Genomic DNA, 18,482 nt, shown 5'->3' with positions numbered 1-18,482 from the left:
TGTTGATTCTGTTGAAACAGTGTGTGCGGTATTAAAATAGACAGAAAAGACGCTTGATCAGACCGATTCAGACGGGCACCGGCGGAAAGTGTTCGCCAGAGAGAAGACGCTCTCTGGCCTGTGTCCACTGATCAACCGTCGGATGTTATTCTGGCTGGTGATATAATCGATATCCACTGGACCACTGTAATGTAACGGCTGCATGCTTTCACTCCAGTTCCCGTCCAAGCCACTTATATCGTGGAAGCATTTCTGATTTCTCTAATCAGAAAAATAGCACATGATTTTCTCTAATCAGCTTTTAAAGTTTAGTTTTAGTAATTTTCGCTGTTTGATAGCGCTTTTTACTGCTTACATACTACATCACATCACGTAAAAAAAATTGGCTTCCTTCGTAATTACTGTTTACTGACACAGTGCATATGCCATAGCGACCGGATTAACTGTTTTGTCAACGATAAACAATTAACTCTGGAGTCTACAAGAAATGGATAGCGAGAGGGATAAATTCGTCAGCGGTTCCAGGATCTTCATGGTATTCGGTGTCGTGGAAATTCTTTTTGGAATGTTCCTTGCCGCATTGACCGCAGTCTGTAAGCTTTTATACAATACAACTGGAGCTGTGAGGCATGCTCTGCTTGTAACACAATTTACCTGTACAACGTGCATACAAATAAGTAATCTTTTACTGGTTAGTAAATGCTGCATTTCATGGGCGGCAAGATTCGGGACATAGCGGGCGAAGCGCGTTCTATTGCTTTTCTCAAGAAGCGTTTTAGTTTGGCTGTTGTTAAAGGAAATGCTACGGCTGTTTTGAGTACATTGCCTTTTAATCCGAGAGAGGATAAGGATTTTAGTTGTTTTTTTAATGTTTAACTTTGAACTATTAAGTAGTGTACCAGCGCTTGCAATTATTGCTAGTTCAAGTTGGGTGGCTATTGCCAATAAACCAATAACTTAGTAAATATAGTCTATTATGCGTAATAGACTATTATGTATAATAGACACAATAATTGTGCATTAACCCACCAATCTAGAAAAAAGTAATTTTGGCTATTTCTGCGGTATTATGTATTGTCTGCAGTATTGTGTATGACTCTTTTTGGGCTGGACCCCCGTTTGTCTTAAGTCACTATACTACGATAATTCACGTATGCTGTCATTAATTTCTAACGGAGACGTTACGCCGGCTGGTATCCAAGATCGCCAGCAATAGGTGCGCTGAAGAAGCAGCCGGAATGTTCTCCCTGTGCAACTTGGGTTCGGCGTAAGAGGAGGTGCTGAAGCGGCCGCCCATGCTGTCAGAAGTTATGTTGAAGGTACCCATGCAGACGCACGAGTTATTGTGAAACTGGATTTTAGAAACGCCTTTAACACTCTGCGCCGGGATGTGTTATTGACAGCAGTGCGTGATAAATTCCCTGCATACTTCCGTTATTTTTGGCAATCCTATCGCTGTGCCTCTTATCTCTCGTGCGGCAAGATCCAGTTGTCATCAGATACCGGCGTACAGCAAGGTGATCCGGCCGGCCCTTTCGGTTATTGTCTTGGAACGCTGCCTTTATTCGAAAATTTAAGCTGCGATATAGCAGTGGGTTTCTTGGATGATGTCACCTTAGCAGGATACGCAGAAAAGTCATCGCAGCCATTCGTTTAATCATTGCACGTGGTTTTAGAATGGGACTAGAACTCAATCTGAATAAATGCGAAGTTTACGCCGTGGGTCAATTCACTGCTGATCGGTTGCATGCTGTTCAGATGGTGCTCGATGCCTTTCCCGAAATGGTGGTAACGAAAGAAGAAGAATTTGTACTCCTTGGTGCGCCATTGACAGCAAAAGCATGTGACGTTTTCCTGCGCAATAAATGTGAGCAACTGGAATTCTTCATATCCCGTCTTAAAATCATTCCAGCACATTACAGTCTATATCTCCTGAAAAACTGCTTGCTGATACCGAAGTTACTCTACGGGTTCCGCACAGGCAGATGTTATCAACATGTGGAATTGACCGAAACTATAGATAAGATCGTTCGTGGCGGTTTGCAATCCATTCTGAACATCCGCGTGAACGATGCACAGTGGAGCCAGATGACGCTTCCTATCAGGGACGGAGGAATGGGACTACGGAGTGCCAAGTCGCTAGTGTTTCCTGCCTTTTTGGCATCGGCGTACTCGGTGATCTCTTTGGTTTCAACAATCTATCGCCCTGCAACGGAAGAATCGCTCGATCCGATTGTGCAGCGCTGGATGGAAGAGACAGGCTGTGAACCCCCTGTTACAGAGCAAAGGAAATTCCAGTTTGCATGGGATCGGCCATGGATCGATAAAGAAGTGGTCTCAATGAGGCTGGCCATTACCGACCAAACGAATCGAGCGGTATTGTTAGCTGCGCAACACCGTGACTCGGGCGCATGGCTGAATGCGTTGCCTGCACCAAATTTGCGTACGTTTTGCGGGATGAAGAAGTTCGAATCGGTGTGGCACTTCGTTTCGGACTTCCAGTAGTAGAAGAACACGATTGCGTAAACTGCGGAAGCCATGTGGAGACGAATGGTCACCACGGTCTTTCTTGTACCAGCAGCAGAGGCAGATGGTCCAGACATACGGAACTAAATGCCGAAATAAAGCGGGCTTTGGAACATGCGGGGTATCCATGTCAAAGCGAGCCACTCGGACTGTCAGGCATAAACAACACGCGGCCAGACGGCATGACTCTCGTCCCGGTACGGGATGGTAAGGCGCTGGTATGGGACGCTACATGCTGGGACACGGTAGCCGCATCGCATGTCCGGGCAAGTGCGAGTGCATCCGGTAGTGTTGCGCATATGGCCGAAGACGTTAAACGCCGTAAATACGCTTACGTGGAAAGGATGGGTTACCTGTTTTACGCCCTGGCAGTCGAAACTTTTGGCACTTTTGGTTCTGATTTTATGGAGCTCATTCGTTTCGCTGGCAGAAAGATTCGCGACGTGACAGGGGAACCTCGTTCTACTGCGTTTTTGAAGCAGAGATTAAGTCTAGCTGTAGTGAAAGGAAATGCTGCTGCTGTTTTGGGCACCTTGAATATGCGTCCTAGGGTTTTTGATAGCAATAACGATTTTGGCTGTTTTTTTAACGTTTAAATTTGAATCATTTTAAGTAGTATTACGCGAATGCACTTTTTGTAACACTGATGGCCTTTGCCCAATAAACTTTCATTTCTAACGTAAGTACTGTGAGTGGCAGTGCTGTTTATCCGCAGACAGACGGCAGTCGACTCGTAATTCTGCACCTTGAAACTAAAAGCGGTCACTTACACGTATATACATGTAATTAATTATTGAAGCATTATTCACAAACATTCCCGTTAAAGTACGTACTGATAAAAAAAATTACTAATCAGCCTTTTTACTTCATACGCAGTACTAGTGCACATTCCCTACGGAAACAGCTGGATCCTGCACACCGTCTCACTGGTGGAGGCGGTGATGGTGGGGGCGGCCGGGATCTCCTCGCTGCTGGCCAGTCGCGGGCGTCACGCCCAGGCGTCCTGCTGGTGGTACTTGATTGTGCACACGGCCGTCGGGTGCGCCACGCTGATCATGCTGCTGCTGGACATGTGCCTGCTGTTCCCCGGCACCCTGCTGGACTTGGTTGCGGCGGCCGAGGGAGAAGAGAAGAACCCGATGGTCTCGGGACTGTACATCACCATCGTCACCCTGCACCTGCTGTCCTTCTGCGCCGTCCTCCTGACCGTGGCCGTGGGGGTCGCCAATGTATGGTGCCTGCGACGCGGTGTCTACCATCCACCCGCGCACTCGACGTAAAGGTGGCGGTGTATGGACTTCCGGCCGTTACTAATACGATAATGCTGAAGGGAATCAGTTACTAGCTTAATGGTTATTGCCTGTAAATTTATGATTTACCGTACGCGTTGGGTCGAGTGCAGTTGGTGTTACGAATGATAATTATGTTTTTGTACATGTACAAGTACAGCTGTATCCTGTATAATAATGCATGTGCCGACGAAAACTGTTACGATTAGTTGTGCCGTATGGGTTAACCGTTCTATTTACAGTGTATCGTTATTAATATCCGATATTTATTTCGCATCACAAGATTATGGTAACACTTCGAAGTACATTAATGTATTGTACAATACACACGATCATGTGCAGAATCTGATACCTGCATGTAAAATTTTTCTATAGATATCTACTCTGCAGTCTGTACTTACTCTTTTACGTGAACCTGGTTATGAACTTGAAATAATTAATATGCATTTTATACTCGGTGTATAATGTAAATTGTAGTGTTCATTTATTGACATCTTCTTTTGTTTGTTTGGGCGCCAAATAAACGTTTCGGTTCCCAAAATAGTGATTCTCCCGGTTCCTGCCAATTGATTATTATCACTTTTTAAAAAAAGGAATTCATTTTTATTCTAACCTAACACGATCGATGGGCATTTTCAGATGAACATAACTGGCAACAACTGACAACAATTAAGATGATTTATTTCGACATTCACATTCACGTTTTTGTTATCATTTATTATTAATTTTCACTTTTTCTGTTTTTCGTGTTCAAATTTATTCAGCGGCCTGCAGTGTGGCTGAGCTTCAGCAAAGATTATCAAACTGCAAACATTGAAGCTTTGTTTACGTATTTATTATTGCTGTCATACACAATTGTATCCACTTCAAGTTTAATAACTGTCAAGTGTCAACGCAGTTTGGACTCAGAAAAGTATACAAATAACTGAAATAAGAACAAAATTAAAATTAAAATAAATCCAAAAATTTTACAGCCACTTCCGGTAGTATTCTGTCGGTCGCAATGACAGCCACCTGCGGATGCGCTCTACCGCCCGAAATGTGTCAAATGAATGGCAGATTGTGTCAAAATTTGTGTGGTGTTTTCTTTTTCTTGTTTGAACATGAAAGTCCCGCTCGACTACTTTGTAGTTTTGAACACATTTTCGTGATTTTCCTCCTAAATTTTCTAGTTTTATCTTTTATTTTGAAGTTTTTTTGCCAGAGGATCAGGGTAATTTTGTCTGTACCTGGCACTGTGCCGCGGTTAAGGAACCACTCCATGGTGATTGTACGCGGAAATGGAAGTCGACATTAACCCCTTCTGCGACTACCGTAACGCAGCTCCCCCAACGGACAGTGGTAGCTGCACCTCTGTACGTTCCTCCCTCACTGAAATCCTCATTTCCATCTAGAAAACGATCTTTTTATCGTAGTCCCAACATGATCCACTGGAATGTCAGGATGAAGAGGACGAATCGAAGAAAATCACGGATATGCGGATTGTACAGCTGGAGAACCCGAGCATCGACGACAGACGGCTCCTCGATCAAGTTTACGAGGTAGCTTCATTATTATGCGTTGTCCTAAGGATTTCTGGGGCAATTTTGAAAATTCCGTGGAATTTTATGATTTCCGTGTACTGGGTAGGCTCTGCAACGTGGTAAAGTGTCGGGTGTACGCTGGATTCGTGAGCAGGATTTGTTGAGTGAACTGCAGAAACCCAATACGTTGAAGGCTGTTTTTGTCCTTCCGAAGTTCGAGGGGAATGCGTTCGATCTGATTCGGGGTAGAGGATGTTGGTGAGTGTTTTTGGAAAAATTTGGGGTTTTCGGTCCATCCAAATTGGCATTTGTTTATTTTTTCTTATTTTAAGAGGAAATAGAAAATTAGAATGTCGGTTTAAAATGACATTAATAATGATCTGTAATTTTTTTTTAGAATTTAAGTACTAAAAATTAGAATAAAATATTAGATTTATAATTACGGTAGTTGCTATAATTATTGTTAATTATTTTATTATCCGCATGCGAATGCATTTACTCTACTGTATATGAACGATCAGTTTTTCTGATTTAAATCAGTTAAATTTGATTTCTTATTTACTTGTTGGTGATGATTTTGTTATTTGTTTTTTATCCAGCAACATCTACGGTCCGCGCTGTATCTTGAGCTGTCTGGAGAACGAATGGCCCTTACCCATTATGGAGGGCTGGCCGGTAGCCAATATGGCGCTGCGCAAGGTGGAAGTGTGCTGTTCCAACATGGCTCCCGAAAAACGGGTTAGAATTTAGAGAGTCGAATAATCCTTTGCATCGCGGATGAATTGTTACGTAAATCATAACGGGGGTTTATTTGTGGCAGAATGTTGCGTACGCCAAAGTGGCGGCGATGGGGGGAAAGGCGCGGAAGCAGTTGGTGGATACGGTGACGCATCTGGTGACTCCCATTGTGGGCTCCCCGAAATATTTCGTAAGTTTCGATACGATCTGATGGTTTGTGAATCAGAATGTCGGGGGAATGCGAATTGAATTAAATATCCTTTATTTATTTTTTAAAGTCGCACTAATCAATCATGATGACTGCAGATACATAGATCAATATTCTGTCGACTCACAACGAAAAATTAAAGAAAGAATAATAAAGAAAAACTGCTGATTTAAAATTTGGTAATTTAACCATTGGTAATTTAAAAATCGGTATTTTGAAATTTAAACAATCGCCACCCGTTCAGAAAAATTCCTTATTAAAATTTTATACTTATACGATATACGGATTTTCTTGAAACATTATGAGTGCGTTCAGTGGATGTCAAATTATTTTAAACGCCGACGGAAATGAATGGATATTTAAGTTTTTGGATTTTAGAAGCTCGGTAATTCTAACAGGCACATTTCTGACGTTTGGGGGTTGCAGGCGGCATTGAGGAACGGGAAGTACGTCGTCCGTCCGGAATGGGTGGAAGAAATGTGGCGCTTATCCACGACGGGTGTTGAGACTTGTAATAAAATGGAAATTCTCTACAAACACCAGCTGGATATCTTCCAGGGTCTGGAGATCTCCGTTTCCCAGCTGGACACGGCGCAACGTTGTCGGGTAAGAATTATACTTACCGTCTTCAGAATTTCTGGTGAATTGATCGATAAAAGATTGACTGTTAATAACTGATCGTTAATAAATTTCCGCAAATCCCTGCGGATGCGTGCGTAACATGTCACTACGCGGGACAAAATACTTAAGCATGTCAACTGCTGCGCTGCTGTCGAACAGTCGAACAGTATTACAATTAAAATGAGAAACTTTTTTCGTTCAACATGAGGCAGTTACTGTGTGCTGTCCAAAAACGCTCGGGTGAATATTGCGCCTGAACTTCGTAATTCAAACGCTAAAATTAAAAACATAAAAAACAGCGACTTTCGCCAGACCTGGCAGGCTGGCATGCGATGTTTTACCAATTTTTGAAAAAAAAATGACTCACGCATTATCACATTAAATTCGATAGTGTCGCATGCAGTCGGCAGAAAAACGCAGCGATCAGCCATTCAGTTGTAACTCCGTTTTTGAATGGGAACACATAATTTTCAGCAGCGTCCGCGCACAGGTGATTAACATTTATTCCTAGCAGCAGCGAAGAGTTTTAACAGTTTAAAAAAATTGGCAAGTATTTCGGCTACGATCTGTCATTTTATGTCGGGTTCGTTGTGGCAGAACCAATAATCTCCGTCGTTTTGCCACTGTTCTACGCCTATTCGGTACTTATTTACTCGGCTCTGGGCGACGGGCGTATAAATTGATGAATTACGGTACAGGTTTATGCGAAGGAATAAGGATCAAAGAAATTTATGGAAATTGACGGAAAAAATGTGACAGTTTTACACTGATTTCCACTTGTACGTATTTCCTGTTTAATGGGGTTTATGTTATAGATCAAACGAGCGGTAACGGAGAATGGTGGTACTTTCACCAGCATGCTGAACCGGAAATCAACAAAAATCCTCCTTTCCACTTCGAATTTGGGTGATAAATGTCAGGCGGCGAGGAAATGGAAAATCGCCATCGTCAACCCGAAATGGGTCGATGATTCCGTTGGGAAAGGTATGTTTCCACAATTCCACTCATTCACTTTGGGCTTCAACAAGAAATGTGCTGCTACATTGTTTTTGATTAGGTTATTGCTTGGATTGGGCTAAATACCTCGTGGAACCGACGCCGCCCGCTCCCAAAACGCCGGAGCATGTCAAACAAGGTTCGAATGGGCTACGCGCCACCTCCACGCCCAACCACGGAGCAAAAGGTGGACATTAATGAATTTTTAATTGAAATCTTATTTAATTGTTCAATCTGAATTAGTCTAATTTTTTAAAAAATTTATTATGATTTTTTAAAATTTGTTTTTATAAATACTATTTACCGTGGAGCAGAAGATACGCAGTGATTAAATAAGCTTTTTATTCTAATTAAAATCATATTAAATTTTCTTTTAAACCTGTGGAACTGCTTGACGAAGATTTTGCATAGTAGACTGCGGGTCTTTTTTTGAAAAAGGAGACAAAAAATCCAGACCTTAGCTTTGTGGCCCTCACCGAACTTTCGGCGACGAATCCAAATCTTGTGTAAAAATGTTTTTGTGTTTGTGCAGGTACGCTGAACCATTCTCTGGACATTTCGGCGATTCCCCAGAAATCGGAGGACAAATCCCGCCTGTCACCCATCCCGGAAGGCGTGCTAAACGCTATCATTTTGGCGGAGGATACCGTGCAGCCGGGTCCGGGCACGCAGGCGGTGATGCGCCGACAGGCATCCGACGAGGAGAATATGGTCGTCAATGAGACCGCCGTCAAGCCGGCGGCCTCCGGGTCAGCTCCGTCCAATCCTGCCACCACGGCGCCGGAAGAGAAAGGCAGCAAGTAAGTTTAACTGTCAGAGTGTTATTAGCAGGCGGAGTGAGAGTCGATTAATCCATGGCTGTACGCTCAACAATTCAAAATAAGCAGTACAATAAAAACTTGCACCAACGCATTAGGGGAAAACCTAAGAAAGCTGAAATTACAAATCTCCTAGGTAAAAAGAAGATAATTAGTTTTTTAGTGTTTAAACTTTTAATTATCAATCAGTGCGACGGTGCCTTCTTTTTCGTTAACGGAGGTGAGTAGATTTTTAAACATAATTAATTTATTTAAAATTTTGTTTACGTATGTTAACTGTGTAACAGTGTGTCCGCGTTTGCACTTATTATTACATATTTTATGGCTATCGATACTAAAATCCTGGTAATACAGACAATACGTGATGTTATGTTCTTAAACAGCTAATGTTTTTGTCAAAACTTGCTATCAAGGATGTAACAAGTAATAAGTTAGCAAGCGGAGATTAGTGGAAGGGAATCGTAGTGTTGTGGCGCTTGGTCGTCGGGTGAAATTAAATAACGTACCCGTTAAGTATCGTATATAATTATGGAATGCGTTAACGTAAAATTTGTTGCATTGCGGTTAAAGTTTTTCCTTTGGGAGCTGATGATTTAATTCATTAATATTAGCGTGAATTTACATTTATAGACCAGAATTTGGTTAACGCGGATGAAAATGATATTACCTTCTTCCGTAATTGTGATTGTCAGTTGTTTCATACTGGCGACTGGACTGACTGGTCAACAAACTGGGCCGTTTCGATGCACTCTGAGAATAACTATTCGTCTTTGGCAGGCCAGCCAGCGTCCGTCTTCCTGTCGCCGGCGCTAAACCCGGCGTGCTGCCGCTGTCGAAGCGCATTCTCAATCTGGAACCCGATCTGTCGCCCGTGGCGCCCAAGACCCTCAAGAGCGTCACCAATGAGCTGCGCGATCTCATCTACCGCGAGAAACCCGTCAAGCCCGCGCCCCGCCTCCCCAAGGTCTTCATCAAACCCCGCTCGATTAAACGCCGCGGCCGGTTGGTGTGGAGTCAGGCCGAGTACGTTTTATTTTCTAAAAAAAACGCTATAACCTGGTAAAAAAAAATTTACTGTAAATTCTTTCAAATTTTGTAAGTAAACTCAATTTTTAATAATTGTGCTTTTTTTAAACAATTTTTAGTAATAATAAATTGATGATTGATGAAAATAGTTGAATCTGGTTATTCGGCAGGCCGATCCCGTAAAAACATTATTGTAAATTTATTCTGAATTTAAGTATTTTAATGACTTTAAAATTTGTGTAGTTATGATTATTATTTTTAATGATAATTCATTGACGAAGATTAAATGATATTCTGATTGATTTGGTAGGCCGAACCCGTTTAAACATCCTCGCCCGCGGGATGATGAATCCGATCTGGAAAGTGACGAAGGCGACGACCGACAGGAGAACAGCGATGGGGAAATAGACGAGGTGGCCGACGACGACGTCCAACCGGAAACCCCGGCCGCTGTCAAAACCGAACCGTCGGAACCGGTTCCGATCGAATCCGGGACCTCCGCGCCCGTCCCCACCAAACAGGATCCTTCCGAGCCCACTTCCGGTAAATCCAGCAGCTCCGGAACGGTTACTTCTGGATCCTCCGTCACGCGGAGCTCGGCGTCGACGTCGACCAAGTCCGGGACGTCCAGCGGTGCCTTCGGTCCGTCGGGATCGCGCTCGGCGTCCTCCGGGGCCATTTCCGGGCCGTCCACCCGCTCCGGGACCTCTGCGTCGACCAAATCCGGGTCGTCGGACGCCATTTCGTCCAAAAGCGGTTCCACGCGTTCCGGGATGATCAATCTGGGGGTGGCTCCCTCCCTGCTCCCCGCCGCGCAGGGTGCGACGAATTTGCTGGTGGGGAAGCAGAAATCTGCGGAGGAGATGAAGGAGAAGACCGCCACCGGGTTGATGTCGAAGTTTAAATCGGCTGATCAGCTGCCGAAGGTGGGCGCGGCGCCAGGAGCGCCTAACAGCCGCAGTGTGCCGGTGGTGCCGCAGCGGAATGTCGCGGAGAAGCCGGCGATGTTGGTGGGGAAGAATGTGGAGAAGAAGCCCGGGACGGAGGATTGGGATAGTCTGGAGATGGATAGTGCGCTGCTGGAGGGACTCCAGGCCGCCGAGAACGTGGTGAAATCGCCGGCCGCGAAGGTAACAGTTTCCCATAGTTCGAGTTTATTCATAAGCATAAGTTTTGATTTTTTAAAAGTCTCGGAAAGACCATGCATGGGTGGAAGATGACCATGGTATAATATTATCGCAGTGGGTGTCATATTTTCAGATCTGAAAGATCGGTAATTACTGACCGCATTTTAGGCGGTAAATTTGATTATGTTTTGAACTCCTTATTTAAGGTATCACGAGTCTACGACTGATGCGGTAGTTATTACGGCCGTTGAATCCAGATCGGTTTGGAGATAGTTCTTGTTTTGCTGTAATCAGCGAATGAGAGAAAGTGTAGTGCGGTGGCTAACCTGTAGTATCTCCTCTAACTTCCACAATATGGATGGGCGTTATGTCAAAAGCTGTGTTGAAGGCGGTTCAAGTGTGGTACAAGTATTCGTGATATCATTTTTTTGATGTGATGGATATTGTTGGTCTTGTGCGCCGTTCTCTCTGGAATCAGAGTGGGATGAGATGCCTGTGTTAGAAAATTTAGTTAAGAGATGCCTTACAAACCGGACTGAAACTAACAGAAACAGTTGAAGCGAACACGCGCGGACGTACTCGTACTACCTATTATAGAGATGTTCTCTGCTCTCTTAGTATTGAAATTATGACCTAATAACGGTCTGCCACTTTTTTTGCACGATTGAGGAAACACATTTTATCAGCGCCGTTAATCGTTATCCACAAGATCCGGGAGTAGGTTAAAGCAGCAGCACAGAAATGGATTGCTTAAATATTTTGCTTTGTGCCTTTGATGCACAGCATATATAAAAAACGATCAGTCGTAGAACATACCGTAATTATCGAATTTGAAGCCCCCCCCCGTAATTAGAGCCCACCCCCAAGGTTGTTTGAAAGTTATAAGCCCCCCCCCCCCCGAAATAGAGGCCCATGGGCTTAATTAAATACCGTAAAGCCCATATTAAAAAATGCCAAAAAGCTGGTTTGAAAAATGGCTGGCCCCCCCCCTAAATACAAGCCCATGCCCGTAATTGGAGCCCACCCCGTGGGTCATTTGAAATATTTGTAACCCTGGGCTTCTAATTCGATAATTACGGTAGTCACATACTATGATCTGGAATCTACAGTAGTGTATGAGTTTACGAGTCTTTTTCCACTGAGAATCTGGGAGATTGTAGACTGGCCTTATTATAGTAAGTCATTTTTTCCTACACGTAATTGGGTAGTTTTGGGTAGTTATAAAGTGGTGCAGATTGGAAGCGCCAAGTTTTAGTTGGCTTGAGTGTTATCGGTATTTTGTTTCGTTGTTATTCTATATTACGACGCAGGGCTGTTTTCTTATTGTATCTGTACGGCTGCAAATATAAATCGGCATTTAAAAGGGTTTCTTTGTACAGCCAATGACCGTGAATGTGCCACCACCTCCCCCGCCGGAGCCGGTGTTCTGCTTCTCCGGCCTGTCCACGGAAGCCGAGAAGCGGACGCTGATCGCCGCGGTGATGAAGCTCGGAGGGAAATACATCGATTCCGTCCAGTATGAGCCAGGCTGTACGCACCTCCTCATCAAGGTCCCCACGCGCAATGAGAAGTTTCTGGCGTACGCGGCGGCCGGTCGATGGATACTGCACATGCAGTACATTCAGGATTCCCTCACCACCGGACACTTCCTACCGGTACCATATCTTTTTTATAAAATACTCATTACCAGTAATTTTAAAAATTATTTTATAACTGATAAAAGAAATTTATTTTCACTGTTGTGTGTCCTCTGAACTTAATTCTTAAACGATCAAAAACTGGAAAAAACTACATAAAATTGAAAAAAGAGCAAAATAATTTTTTCATTAAATATTTCCTTTGTGCGGAAATTTGTTATTTGTTGTGGAGATAATTGTGGAAATTTTTACAATGCGAAGTACAGTATAGGCCGCAGTTTGTAATCTCTTTATTTCATGCATCAACAAATATTAAACCAAATAAAACCATGAGAACAGGCAAAAATAATTTAAAAAGTTATTGCAGCTGCGCGAAATGATGTTGGTATATATAATTGTTTGGATAAATTTGCGCATGGTAGGAGGAAATGTATGAATGGGGCAACATGGAGAAAGCGGCCAGCATCAACACCGCCATCAAAGCCAACGATTTGGCCGCGGCGGGATGCCACTGGCGGCGACATGTCAAGCGCACCGGCCAGGGCGCCTTCGCCGGCTGGAAAGTGGTCCTGGTGGCCGAGGCCGCCCGCGCCAAAGGCTACGCCCGCGTCCTGCAGGCCGGCGGCGCCGTCGTCCTAACCGACAAGTAAGCTCACCATAACGACGAAGAACATTGACTATAAAACATTCCACCGGTGGGATTAGTTTAATTTTCATGAATTTACCCATCTAACTTATTTGTTGTGAAATGTGAATAAACTAATTTCTTTCAACATTTGTTTTGGTAATTTATCCACCTTATTTATTTGCGGTTCAGGTTTTTCTTTTATCCAATCAACGATTAAAAAATTTCGATGTATTTATTTTGAACATTGTACAACGATTTCGCATAAAGTTTAAATTTCAACCAGTGCGTTCTTTGTTGGCAGATCAAACGTGCTGCACGGCATTGCTACTTGTCTACAACTTTCGCACGTTCTTGTTGTATTGTATCATTACGACAATTTTATTTTTATCGTCATTTCCGTTACTCGGCATGCCGTTTCTGTTTCATGTTGTCAATTTTCATTACTAGTACTTTTATCCACAAATATTTTATCTTCATCATTTCATTCCGCTCACGCATTACTTGCTTATTACAAATTTGTTTGCTTAGCAGTCGAATTAATTTGTATTCCGGGTACCTCGTATTTGTCTATAGTTTTTTACTCTTTGACAATTGCTTTATTTGTGTCTCCATTTCATTCACCTATCTCATTTAATTTTGCTAAGTATTTAATACAAAAATTTACTATGAAATATACATATTCTTATATTTTAAAGTTTGCTTTAAAATATGCGTGAGATGTTTTATATTTTAAAAATCTGCTGTAAATTAGCCGAAAGATGTTTTTAATATTTCATAAATTCGCTATACACTATACGTAAGATATTTTTATATATTTAAAAATTCGTGGAAGAAATTAACGACATGAAAGATGCTTTTTTTGAGCATAGGCTACAAAATTATGCGTTTATTTATTTTCATGTATTTTTTTATGTTATTGCATCCCATTTTTTGCTGCAGAGCGCCGTATGCTCCCTTCGCCAGCACGGCCACGCATCTCCTGCAGGAAACCAAGGGTCCGACGATGGATCCGGCGGAATTGGCGCGCTACAAGGCGGCCGGCGTGTCCTGTCACGCGGCGGATTATTTGGCGCATTTTCTCTGCAATCCCAACGGGGACGTCGCCAAAGGGACCAAAAGTCGCCCGGCTCCGCAGGACGAGGCGCCCAGTGCCAAACGGATGCGCCGCTGATGTTAACGATTGTTGTACTCCGTCCGCTCAGTTTTTGTAGCGTTTTTTTCTGTCCATTTGTGTATGCCATGTCTTTTTTGGTCCTTTCAAGTTTTGTAGTTTTCTCGTGGCTTTTCTTTATTCCTGTCAACCGTTGTGAGCCCTTTTGCTGGTAGTTTTTTTGGGGGAATTATAATATTACTTTTTGGATGGTTTTCCTCATCTTATATGAACTCCTGTGTAATATATTACAGTATGCAAAATATATTGGCTAAATTTGTTGTATTTTGTTTTTATGTCCAATTTAATAAAAAACTTATTTGAGATTTATTTTACAGCCATACTGCATGAAATTTCGCAATTTATCGAACCCTTTTTGAAGGCCCATGGATGCACTGCCACTTGTCTACGAATTTCTGATTGTCCATGCTGTCATGAAGACAAAAACTGAAACGAGAAATCCAATGCCGCATTTTAAATTATTTTCGTTAACCTAAGGGCAAACACCGACTGAAATAAAATCTGCTGGCATTTTTTTAGGGAAATTTTACTGTAATTAGTGTAATATTACTTTCTGGGTTTTTTCGTTCCTCTATAAACTTCTATGTATGTTACATTATACAAAATATATTGGCTGAATTTGTTGCACTTTGTTTTTGTTAATTTAATGGAAAAAACTTTAAAATTTTATATGGAGCAATATTTCATGAAATTTTTCGATTGAACGAAGATTAATGCGTTCGTTCTCGCAACACCAATGCGTGAATGCGGGATGACACTGACACTTGTCTACGACTTTCTCAGCATGTCGATGCAGTTGCCAGAAAAACACGAGTGTAAAAGAAGTCAGGTAGCAGCCCTGCAGTTTATGCATTTCAATTCATTTCGTTTAGAAACACACTAACTATAGTGAAATATAGAATATGACTGCATATAAAATAAAAAAAAATTGTAAAAATTAAAATAATTTTATACGAATTAAATGTTACACTACTGGGCATCTCCCTAAAATAAAAAATTGTGAGTAGGGTCAAATTCAGAGCACTGAGCACGATAATAACCAAAATACGTTTTAACACCGCTCGGCAAAGTGAACCGCGATAAGCCAGATCATCTATCGGACACTAACAATGTGAAACGCAGTACTGTAATTACCGGACACGTAACGAAATAAAGTTACCCAAGGACGCATACAGGACAATCGGCTATTTCCAAACCTCTCTGGATTCCCTCAAATGGAAGGATCTAAATTGGACTAAACGTTTTTTGCATATTGATCACCATAAATTGTTGTAAAATTTGAATTGAATATTTGTTTTACTTTGCGAAGTCTCGATCTTATCTTGGCTTACGGTAGTCTACCACCTAATGCAGGAACTTATCCTGATCGTTGTAGACGTTAAGCTGAATAAACAAACAAACAACAAACGTGGAAAATTTAAAGCATCATTAAAAACTGATGACGGGCAGCAGACCGTATATGTAGCAGAGAAATCAGCGGTGAAAAATAATTATGTTAAATAAAAAGGATTGTTGCTGACCATCTGCGAAATCTGTTACGGGGTAAGTGGGGTTCTGCTGACGACGTTGAACGGGTACAAAAAGACATGATTCGCCGTTTTGTCTGGTGAAATCATTTGCAACATACAGCCCGGTTCACTGCAGTAGAAGACCGGAAATAGGCTACAATGTATCCATTTTGTTGTCGCCAGAGCGCGAAGCCGTCATATTTTTAGTAATCGTTATTTTAGTATTTAAATAACCGTATTATTGTGTATCGATCATGATAAAAGTTATCATAAATCCTAATTGTAATAAGCATAATATTGTAATATTTTTAAATATTTTCAAATACTTTTATGTTTTATAGATATTTTTTAAATAATTATTTAGAAATAATAAATTCACAAAATGTTTTCGTCCTTTGAGCCAACGAAATATATTGGTTGGAAAGAGATCTCGCCTTTCGGCATTCTGATCGGACTGTTTGCGGCATCGTATTGGCTTCTGCTGATTATGACCCCTTCTTCGACCTTTGTACTGCCATTGTGCCCCTTCTCATCCCCTCATTTAAAAGGGCCTATCAAACCGTTATTGACAGTTTTATCGGACGAACAAATTATGTCCGCCAATCCGGCAGTGCAGCGCGGTGGCCGCTTCCGGCCAGCGGACTGCGAGGCGAGGTCCCGCGCGGCGGTTGTGGTGGCCTACCGGGATCGGGCTGCACATTTGCGTAAGCTTTTGTTTTCTTTTATTGATACAAGAAATATATTTTATTAGCATTAATAATTCTGTATATATATTGTAATTCTGTATATTAGCATTAGCTAGCAATTATTGCAATTAGCATGTACTCTGCATACATATAGTATACGATGAAAAATGAACTTTATATTAACCGATTTGTTAATTAATGTGCGAGCAATAATAAGTAATTTAAGCATTAACATTTACATTACCGTGTAACGTAAGATTGGCCGATCTGACAGAAATGCTTCTCAGCAATCTCCATCCAGTTATGCAACGGCAGCAACTGGACTATACAATTTTTGTTGTGGAACAAGCGGGAACCGGCATATTTAACAAAGGTACTTCCGCTTTTACGGTGGAATTGCGTGCATATGTATATATCTGTAGATACACTGGAGAAAAAGCTAGTACGGAAACCCGCGGTTTCTTAGGTACGCTGTTTAATGCGGCTTTCATGGAGATCAACGCCACTGGACGCTTCGATTGTTTTGTCTTTCATGACGTGGATGTGTATCCGGAGAACGACAGTAACTCGTACGGCTGCCGAGCGGAACCGACGCTTTTAGCGACCGCCATGAATAAATTCCGCTATAAACCGTTGTATGACCATTTTTTCGGGGCGGCGGTTTCGCTATCGGCGCGGCACTTTACCGAGATAAATGGGTACCCGAATGTGTATTGGGGCTGGGGTACGTAATCGCCATCGCGTCGGGTTTCAAATAAAAAACTCCACAACTCGAGTTACGAACACCTCACGGATCACATATCAGTTTTCTTTTATAATTATTTTACAATTTTGTTTGCAATTATGCTGTATGTGACATACATTGTACTGACCACTAGTGTGACCTTTTGGTAGGTGGGGAAGATGACGACATTGGACGTCGCGTACAGAGAAAATTCGGCAGTATTTCTCGATCACCTTTAAGTATCGGTCGCTACACAATGGCAACGCACAAAAGTGACGAAGGAAATCCGAAGAATAAACGGCGCTTCGATCTGGTCAATACGGCGCAGCGGCGCTTCGACAGTGATGGTCTGAACAGTCTGAATTATACGCTGCTCACGAAACAGTTCCGACCGCTTTACACGTGGTTCTTTGTGGATGTTGGATACCCGGTGGATTTCGAAGCCGATTAACTTAAAAATTTGCTTAGAGAACATACCATTAAAATACCAATCGGCCAATGTATCGTATAATCGCGCAATCGTATAAGTAAGGTACTTTATATCTTCAAAAGGCTACAATTATGACCGATGGGCACTATTACGGTAATTGGTCTTTCAGTGAAGATACAGCGGGAATTTTCGCGGCCTCAATTATGGTTACTAACGGCAATGCAGAGAGCGAAAAAGCTAAATGAACTTTTGCTGCAAATGACGTGATGAATGCACACTGCGCACTGGATGTGATCATTTTTAAAACTTTTTTTATAGAACCCTGGCTATTCCCACCACCTCACACCACCTTTTGGCTATTCGCACCACCTTTTTTAAATAATTTGCCAACAAAAGATTTCGTGACTGAAGGTCAAAGCTTCGCCGTTAGCAGCGCTCTTTCTTTACGGTTGGGGCCGCCGCCGGCCAGAAAAGTATCGAAGGAGGTGTAAAAAGGTGGTGTCAATAGCCAAAGTTGGTGCAAAAATATTTTTAAAAAAGGGGTGCAAATAGTCAAAACGTGGTGAAAGATCGTGAGAATAGCCAATTGCAAGGGAGGTGCTTGGGTGGCGAAAATAGCCATTCCTTTTTAATAAATCTTTAAACAGCGACCGACTGGCCGATTCCTCTTTTTTTGTCATACCTTGTAGGCTGTCCACTGGTGGTAAAATAAAAGACTGGGAACAGACCGTGGATCGTTGGTGTTTTACAATATATGGTCTTGTTGAAAGTGAGACTATTAAGCTGGGGCGGGACTTGTGGAGGAATATGAGGTCATATGATACAG

The 18,482-nt window shown here is 42.3% G+C and overlaps 3 protein-coding genes across 4 annotated transcripts; all 3 read left to right on the top strand.

Moving 5' to 3' along the window:
* Positions 1–479: 479 nt before the first annotated feature.
* Positions 480–4,065, top strand: LOC129595994 (uncharacterized). The gene is made up of 2 exons (XM_055493138.1): positions 480–593; positions 3,403–4,065. The coding sequence occupies exons 1-2, from the start codon at positions 488–490 to the stop codon at positions 3,804–3,806; spliced, it is 510 nt and encodes a 169-aa protein (XP_055349113.1). The 5' UTR covers positions 480–487; the 3' UTR covers positions 3,807–4,065.
* Positions 4,066–4,925: 860 nt separating this feature from the next.
* LOC129596004 (DNA topoisomerase 2-binding protein 1-A-like) lies at positions 4,926–14,611 on the top strand. Its single transcript, XM_055493155.1, has 14 exons — positions 4,926–5,170; positions 5,231–5,356; positions 5,445–5,596; positions 5,938–6,076; positions 6,159–6,266; positions 6,711–6,890; positions 7,721–7,889; positions 7,963–8,088; positions 8,434–8,701; positions 9,497–9,742; positions 10,056–10,875; positions 12,252–12,527; positions 12,932–13,155; positions 14,077–14,611. Exons 1-14 carry the CDS (start codon positions 5,096–5,098, stop codon positions 14,306–14,308), a joined length of 3,141 nt encoding a protein of 1,046 aa, XP_055349130.1. The 5' UTR covers positions 4,926–5,095; the 3' UTR covers positions 14,309–14,611.
* Positions 14,612–15,999: 1,388 nt separating this feature from the next.
* On the top strand, positions 16,000–18,283 carry LOC129596057 (beta-1,4-galactosyltransferase 3-like). Of its 2 annotated transcripts, XM_055493214.1 has the most exons (4): positions 16,000–16,520; positions 16,777–16,875; positions 16,969–17,226; positions 17,397–18,283. In XM_055493214.1, exons 1-4 carry the CDS (start codon positions 16,199–16,201, stop codon positions 17,675–17,677), a joined length of 960 nt encoding a protein of 319 aa, XP_055349189.1. In that variant the 5' UTR covers positions 16,000–16,198; the 3' UTR covers positions 17,678–18,283. The 2 variants fall into 2 exon arrangements, with proteins under 2 accessions (XP_055349189.1, XP_055349190.1); XM_055493215.1 differs by lacking the exon at positions 16,969–17,226 and having other exon boundaries at positions 16,777–16,968.
* Positions 18,284–18,482: the final 199 nt, after the last annotated feature.

Source organism: Paramacrobiotus metropolitanus, unplaced genomic scaffold (assembly GCF_019649055.1).
Source record: "Paramacrobiotus metropolitanus isolate TYO unplaced genomic scaffold, Prichtersi_v1.0 Parri_scaffold0000085, whole genome shotgun sequence".
In the NCBI taxonomy this organism is placed as follows: Eukaryota; Metazoa; Tardigrada; class Eutardigrada; order Parachela; family Macrobiotidae; genus Paramacrobiotus; species Paramacrobiotus metropolitanus.
This window is presented reverse-complemented; position numbering and strand designations above follow the sequence as displayed.